The 8,939-nt window shown below is 34.7% G+C and overlaps 1 protein-coding gene across 1 annotated transcript; it reads right to left on the bottom strand.

The window, feature by feature from the left end:
* Window positions 1-506: 506 nt before the first annotated feature.
* Window positions 507-1,944, bottom strand: LOC140838130 (prohibitin-3, mitochondrial-like). The gene is made up of 2 exons (XM_073204209.1): window positions 1,602-1,944; window positions 507-1,395 (listed from the first exon to the last, which is right to left on the bottom strand). Exons 1-2 carry the CDS (start codon window positions 1,855-1,857, stop codon window positions 812-814), a joined length of 840 nt encoding a protein of 279 aa, XP_073060310.1. The 5' UTR covers window positions 1,858-1,944; the 3' UTR covers window positions 507-811.
* Window positions 1,945-8,939: the final 6,995 nt, after the last annotated feature.

The raw sequence follows: 8,939 nt of genomic DNA, 5'->3' as shown, positions 1-8,939 counted from the left end.
ATAACGAGATACTTCACTCCGTGCTCAAAAGGCTCAAAAATCTTATTGGCATATACAGAAAAAAATTGGGGGGATTTAAATTATATATATATTGACAAAAAAAAAAATCTTTTAAATTTCATATATTTTGAATCAAAAGTGTATATATATAGTTTTACTCATTAAGACTCGAATTATTCAAACTCGATATTAGCCAAATCAAGTTGAGTCTTGACTAAATTGCTCACAATGAACTTGCTCATTTGCAGCCATACATAATATATTATGTAATAATGTGGATCTTTTGGTATTTAGAAATTATATAAAATAAGATATTAAAAATAATTCGACGTGAACCTTAATTTTTTCAAAAATGAAAAAACTTTAAAATTGTCACAATTAATTTATTTTAATATTAGAAGCTATTTAAAATTTATTTTACCAAACACTTGTTGAAGCTTAGAAAACCTCGACAGTCTCGACTCTCGAACCAATTTGGAGAGAGTATAAGAATATACAACACATCGGGAAAAAAATATATTGTCTATTCAAAGAACACTTGGCCAGCAAGGAAAGACCAACCACAAGAAGCACAAACAAAATCAACAAGCATCTCAAACTAAGATTCTAATATAAGATTGGTTCCAACTTTGAACAACATTTGAGAACCAATAATGAAGCACATGGATTATCCTCATATGACAAATTTTAAGCCCAGGAACAAAATTTAGCATAATTATCAGGAAACCGATTATTATTGACCAGTTCCAGTAGCAAACAAGGAAATGAACCGATGACAAAAACTGACTTAAAGACTGCTACTGCCCCATAATCAGCGCCCAGGATTGATTCCAAGAAGCATGTTATTGTTACTAGGCAGGTACATAACATTCCCATTCCTGCTCATGGTAGCAGCATTTTCCTTGGCGGCCTCGATCTTCCTCAGCTCGATCAGCCCCATTCCTGCAGCAGCAGTTGCATCAGATATCAGCTTAGCAGATTCACTTTCCCCTTCAGCCCTAATAATGGCAGCCCTCCTCTCTTGCTCGGCCTTTGCCACCACGAACTTTGATCTCTCTGCCTCCTGTTGGGCCACCTGCTTCTGTTCAACGGCCTTGGAGAACTCAGCACCATAGGACAAATGTGTGATAGCTACATCATCCAGCACAATATTGAAATCCTTTGCCCTGCGAATCAAACTCTCACGCACAAGGGCAGAAACATGGGGACGTTCAGTGAGCAATTGATCAGCATTGAATTGTGCAACCACAGCTTTGAGAACCTCATTTCCAATGGATGGGAGGACTTTCTCATCGTATTCAAGCCCTAGGGTTTTGAATATGTCTGGTAGGCGGTGTACCTCGGGGCGTGAGAGTACACGCAGTGTCAGATTTACCATCTGCAGATCCTTGGTCCCTAATAATTCGCAATAACAATGTATCGTCCGTAATAGAAACAGCGAGAGAAAACATAAATAAGCAGCACAACTCAGCTGGCTATGGAAATGCCAAATTGGTCTCAGCTGGTTAAAACGGACAAAAATTGCATCCACGGTAACAAATCGTAAATAATACTGCAAACAGAAAATCTAATCTAGGTTTTGAAAGGAGGAGGAGACATACCGGAAACAGAAGAGAAAGTGTGAGGACGCGTGCGGATGTCGAAGATGAATGGTTTTTGAAGCCAGGGGATCAGAAAGTGTGTCCCTTCCCCGACGGTGTCATCAATAACGCCACGGAAACGATCGAAGAGTACAGCACGTTGGCCGCCGTCGACGGTATAGAGGGATGAATTGAGGACGGTGGCGCCGATACCGAGTCCGAAAGCGGCTCGCGCAATATTCGTAAGGAATGAGACTGCAGCTTGATTGCTACCCATTACTGGAATTTCTGGGTACTTGAGATTTTGAGTGAGAGGAGAGAAGATCTTCAGAAGAAATAATTGTTGTTCAAGAAATGGTAAGACCGTAAAGTTTAAACCCTAAATCAAGATGGGTTTTGGTTTGACCCAACACATATTGGACTGCTAATGTTGGCCCGTGTATTTATTTAGCCACAAACCCTCTCAAATCAATTGATTTTAAAATGATTATAAAAAAAGAAATTTTGATTTGGTTAAATTAAATTAAAAAAAAAAACTGAATCTGAGCAAATTTATAATTATACTAATTTTTAAAGGGAAATAATAAAATCAGAAATTATATTATACAATAATGTAGTGAATTGTTGAAAAATATATTTAAAATGTGTGAGTTGAATATTTGAAGGTTGAATGTTGAAAAGGTGATAGTTGAATATTGAAAATAAGAGTTGTAAAATATAGAAATTTGTGTGTGATGATGTAAGTAATGAGGTAATTTATTTTGGAATATTTGTATATGAAACTCTATAAATAGAGCACTCATTTGTGAAGAAAATAACAATTGAGTTGAGAGAAAAATATTAGAAAGTGTGTAGTTTGGTAAATTTTGAGTGTTTGAGATTTTTACTTTTTACCATAAATTTTTACTTTTTCACAACACGTTATCAGCACGAAGCTCTAAAAGTGCTACATACTTTTCCAAGCTCCAAACAGAAGAAAAAGGTAACAAAAGTAATTATATTTATTTTACTGTTATTTATTTATTGTGTATTTATTTAATATACAATATAATGTTATTATTAGAAATAATAAAATAAATTTTTCATAAACTTGTTATAAATCATGGGAGGATGTTAAGACGACATCCCACACTCCCGGTAAGGGATACGACAAGTATAAAAGCCTATAAGGTTTTTTTAAAAAATAAATTATGACACTCATTATAATATTATGATATGATATACATAATTATTTAAACATGTCTAATATTATATATACCATATTATTACCATAAAATTATACAAATACATACATTTATTTTTTTATACACCAACGGTCATAAACGGTAACAAAACGGCTAGTTTTTGCCCTATAAATATGATCTCACAAACTCTTTCAATTACTCCAACTTTCTCTTCTTCTCTAAAAATTATTCTTCATCAAATTTTCGAAGAAAAAAAGAAGATGGCTTTCTCAAGGATATTTTTAATTATTTTGGTTATCATACTCACGAGTCTTATATTTATTCGGAGAATATCCTCCTCTTATGTTTTCTTTATTTTTACAAATGCTTGTACTTGTTGTTTATCCATTACTTTGTATTGCAATATTCATTAACTAATAAAATGCATCGTGATTTTTAGTACCACCATGGCAAACTTGACAAAGCTCGAATTCATCGCTCTTGACATTACTGGGAAAAATTATATGCCATGGACTCTAGATGTAGAAATGCATCTTGAGTCATTGGGTCTAAGCGAGACCATTAAAGAAAATGGCATATGCACGTCACAAGAAAAGGCAAGAGCCATAATATTTTTACGTCGACATCTCGACGATGGATTGAAATGTGAATATCTGACTGAAAAAAATCACATGGCTTTGTGGAAGGGATTAAAAGAAAGATTCGAGCATATAAGAGAAGTTATACTTCCGACCGCCAGGGATGAATGGAATACATTGAGATTCCAAGACTTTAAAAAAGTCAGTGATTACAATTCGGCGATGTATAGAATAATCTCGCAATTAAAATTTTGTGGACTTGAGGTCACAGAATCTGAGATGCTTGAAAAAACATTTTCCACGTTTCATGCATCAAATATTACTCTACAACAACAATATAGAGTACGTGGATTCGCGAGATATTCCGAACTCATCGCCTGTCTTCTTGTGGCGGAAAAGAACAACGAGCTTCTTGTGAGAAATCATGAGTCCCGACCAACTGGATCAACAGCATTTCCAGAAGTAAATGCTGTAAGTAAAAATGAATTTAAACCTGGAAACCAAAATCAATTTCAAAGACAAGGTTTTGGTCGAGGTCGTGGACGTGGATGTGGACGTGGTCGTGGACGCGGCCGTGGTTTTGAAAATAATCGAGATAGTTACTTCAATAACTCATCTCAAAGGAACGTCCCAAACCATACACAGAAAAGGCATCATGAGAATACAAGTATTAATGAGAATCACTCAAAAAGATATGAAAGTTCTTGTTACAGATGTGGTACTCCAGGACATTGGTCCAAAGTTTGTCGAGCCCCTGAGCACCTTTGTGAACTTTATAAAGAATCATTAAAGGGGAAAGAAAAGGAGACCAACTTCACTGAACGCAGTGACCGTTTGAGTGATTCAACTCATTTTGATGCTGGTGATTTTATGAATGATTTCTCTGGAAATGATCAAAATGTTGGTGGGATAGAAATGAACAATATTGATGTTGCAGATTTTCTCAACGATTTCTCTGGAAATGAACAATATAATGGTAGAATATAAATGTACAATAATTTGTTTTTCATGTATTCATAGAATAATATTTTATTGTATAATTTTGATATGTGTTATATTTAAATATATATTCCCAGTAATTTATTTCATTGCATATTTTTTGAAGTTCAAATATGGAAAATGCCATGAGCAAAGCTGAAGTTTGCATACCCGATAGTGGTACAACGCACACTATCCTCCGAGATAAAAGATATTTCTTGGAACTAAAACCAACAAAAACAACGGTGAATACAATATCAGGTCCTGTAGACTTGATTCAAGGATGTGGTAAAGCACAATTTTTGTTACCTAATGGTACAAAATTTTTTATCAATGATGCTTTATATTCACCACAATCGAAAAGAAATTTGTTGAGTTTTAATGATATATATTCCCATGGGTATGATACTCAAACAATGAATGAAGGGAATGAGAAATATATGTGTCTTATCACATATAAATCAGGAAAGAAATATGTGATTGAAAAACTATCAATGCTCCCTACAGGATTGCATTATACACATATAAGTCCCATTGAATCAAACATGGTAGTTGATAATTCTTCGATATTAACCAATTGGCATGATCGATTGGGACATCTTGGTTCAACAATGATGCGAAGAATTATAGAAAATACACATGGTCATCCACTGAAAGACCAGAAGATCTTTCAGAATAATAAGTTTCAATGTAAAGCTTGTTCTCTCGGAAAACTTATTATAAGACCATCACCAGGCAAAATCCAAACTGAATCACCAATGTTTCTTGAACGTATTCAGGGTGATATTTGTGGACCAATTCATCCACCATGTGGACCATTCAGATATTTTATGGTATTGATTGATGCCTCCAGCAGATGGTCACATGTATGTTTATTGTCAACTCGAAATGTTGCATTTGCAAGATTACTTGCTCAAATAATAAAATTGAGGAATCAATTTCCCGATTATACAATCAAGAAAATTAGACTTGATAATGCTGGTGAATTTACCTCCCAGACTTTCAATGATTATTGTATGTCTATGGGAATCATTGTTGAGCATCCTGTTGCTCATGTACATACACAGAATGGATTGGCTGAATCATTGATTAAACGTCTGCAAATGATTGCTAGACCAATGATTATGAAAACAAAGCTCCCTATTTCTATATGGGGACATGCAATTTTACATGCTGCTTCATTAATTCGCATCAGACCAAGTGCATATCATAAATACTCCCCATTGCAGCTTGCATTTGGTAAAGAACCAGACATTTCTCATCTGAGAATTTTTGGATGTATGGTGTATGTGCCTATTGCACCACCACAACGAAAGAAAATGGGACCTCAAAGAAAGGTTGGAATTTATATCGGTTATGATAGTCCATCAATCATTCGATATCTTGAACCTCAGACAGGCGACGTGTTCACAGCACGTTTTGCTGATTGTCATTTTAATGAGAAAATCTTCCCAATGTCAGGGGGAGAACAGAAACATACCGAAAAGGAAATTACATGGTATGTATCATCATTGTTACATCTGGATCAAAGAACACAACAATGTGAAAAAGATGTTCAACAAATTGTGCACTTGCAAAGAATAGCAAATCAAATACCAGATGCATTTGCAGACACAAAAGGTGTAACTAAATCATATATACATGCTGCAAATGCCCCTGCTCGAATTGAAATTCCAAAGAAACAAATGGAAGATACTCATGATGTCATTAAACGCCTGAAGCGTGGGAGACCAGTCGGTTCCAAGGATAAAAATCCTCGAAAAAGAAAATTCATAGAGAAACACGATGATCACAAAATAAAGAATGATGTTTCTGAAGAAACACATGATGATCACAAAATAGAGAATGGTGTTCCTGAAGAAACACATGATGATGAAAATGTTCTGTCAGAACCACAAACTGACGAGAATCATGAAATCTCTATCAATTACATTAATACTGGAAAAATATGGAACCGAAAAGATATAGATGAAATTGATGATATATTTTCTTATAATGTGGCAATCGACATCATAAATGATAACGAAGATCATGAACCAAAATCTTTTGGTGAATGTAAAAATCGGCAGGATTGGATAAAATGGAAAGAAGCCATCCAGGTTGAATTGGATTCGCTAAATAAACGTAATGTTTTTGGACCTATAGTCCTTACACCTGAAGGTGTAAAACCTGTTGGATACAAATGGGTTTTTATTCGAAAGCGAAATGAGAAAAATGAAATAGTAAGATATAAAGCTCGACTTGTTGCACAAGGTTTTTCTCAAAGGCCTGGAATTGATTATGAAGAAACGTATTCTCCTGTGATGGATGCAATTACGTTTCGGTATTTGATTAGCTTGGCTGTATCTGAAAATTTAGAAATGCGCCTTATGGATGTTGTTACAGCTTACTTATATGGATCACTTGATAGTAATATATATATGAAAATCCCTGAAGGATTTAAGATGCCTGAAGCACAAAGTTCAAAACCCAGGGAATGTTATTCTGTGAAATTACAAAGATCATTATATGGGTTAAAGCAATCAGGTCGAATGTGGTATAATCGACTAAGTGATCACTTGATGAAAAAGGGATATGTAAATAATTCAATATGCCCTTGTGTTTTCATTAAGAAAACAACATCCGGATGCGTAATTATTGCTGTATATGTTGATGATTTAAACATCATTGGAACGAATAAGGAAATTCAAGAAGTTGTGTCATACTTGAAGGAAGAATTTGAAATGAAGGATCTTGGAAAAACCAAGTATTGTCTGGGTTTACAAATTGAACAAAAAGAATGTGGAATGTTTGTTCACCATACAAATTATATAGAAAAGATCCTTAAACGTTTTAATATGGATAAAGCAAATCCTTTAAGTACTCCAATGGTTGTTAGATCATTAAACATAGAAAAGGATCCATTCCGTCCATGTGAAGATGATGAAGATATTCTTGGTCCAGAAGTACCATATCTAAGTGCCATCGGTGCCCTTATGTACCTTACAAATTGTACAAGGCCTGATATATCTTTTGCCGTGAATCTGTTGGCAAGATTTAGCACATATCCAACAAAGAGACACTGGAACGGAATTAAACATATATTCCGTTATCTACGAGGAACGACAGACTTGGGACTTTTGTATTCAAAAGATGCTAATCCAAGTATGATTGGTTATGCTGATGCTGGATACTTATCTGATCCACACAAGGCACGTTCCCAAACTGGATATGTATTTACTCGTGGAGGCACTGCAATATCTTGGCGATCACAGAAACAAACGCTCGTAACAACTTCATCAAATCATGCCGAGATTATTGCACTACATGAAGCAAGTCGTGAATGTGTGTGGTTAAAATCAATGACCCAACATATCCAAATTTCATGCGGATTATCATTCGATGAGAAGCCTGTGATACTATATGAAGATAATGCTGCATGTGTTGCTCAAATGAAAGAAGGATGCATAAAAAGCGACAGAACTAAACATATTCCTCCTAAGTTCTTCGCATTCACCAAGGAGCTTGAGAAGAATAAATGTATTGATGTTCGTCACATTCAATCAAGTGAAAACTCATCAGATCTCTTCACAAAGGCACTTCCTACGTCAATATTCAGAAAGCACATATATAATATTGGGATGCGCAATCTACGAAATTTGTGAAGATTTTTGCATGTCAACATCAGGGGGAGTTTACGTGACTGCACTCTTTTTCCCTTACTATGGTTTTTATCCCAATGGATTTTTCCAAGTAAGGTTTTTAACGAGGCAGTACAAAAACACGTAATGAAGACATCATCGTATTATGATCATCATCACAAGGGGGAGTGTTGAAAAATATATTTAAAATGTGTGAGTTGAATATTTGAAGGTTGAATGTTGAAAAGGTGATAGTTGAATATTGAAAATAAGAGTTGTAAAATATAGAAATTTGTGTGTGATGATGTAAGTAATGAGGTAATTTATTTTGGAATATTTGTATATGAAACTCTATAAATAGAGCACTCATTTGTGAAGAAAATAACAATTGAGTTGAGAGAAAAATATTAGAAAGTGTGTAGTTTGGTAAATTTTGAGTGTTTGAGATTTTTACTTTTTACCATAAATTTTTACTTTTTCACAACATGAATAACAATAATTACTAAAAAGAATAGTGCATTAATATCAATATTATCATGAGAATCAAACTCCTTAATTTTCTTACACGTTTTTCGTATAGTGGTGATGTGAGTGTTTTGCCCTTTAGCATATTTCATATTTGATTTCACTCCTCCATCATCATTTTCCTCTACATTTGTAGAATTCTGCTTCTTTGGTTCCTCATCCTCGATCTTAATCACTGCATTCACTCCTTTCGGATTTTTCTTAGCATCACTTGGTAGTATTTCAAGGACTCGATTTGCTAACTGACTGTTTATTTGACCTATTTGAGCTTTCAGCCCTTTTCCGATCTTTCGAGAAAAATATTCATTATCTTCATAAAAAATAGGAGTTAGAACCAATAAAGATTTCTTTTTCGATTCATCCCTGACCTCTCTTTGTTGTCTAGGCCTCTAGTAAGTTGTACATATCATTATATGAACAACTACTTCTCGAGCACCAGTTCTGCCGTAACTTGGGCTCATCATGCTATACTCG

The sequence above is a fragment of the Primulina eburnea genome, chromosome 8, assembly GCF_022965805.1.
Source record: "Primulina eburnea isolate SZY01 chromosome 8, ASM2296580v1, whole genome shotgun sequence".
Taxonomy (NCBI): Eukaryota; Viridiplantae; Streptophyta; class Magnoliopsida; order Lamiales; family Gesneriaceae; genus Primulina; species Primulina eburnea.
This window is presented reverse-complemented; position numbering and strand designations above follow the sequence as displayed.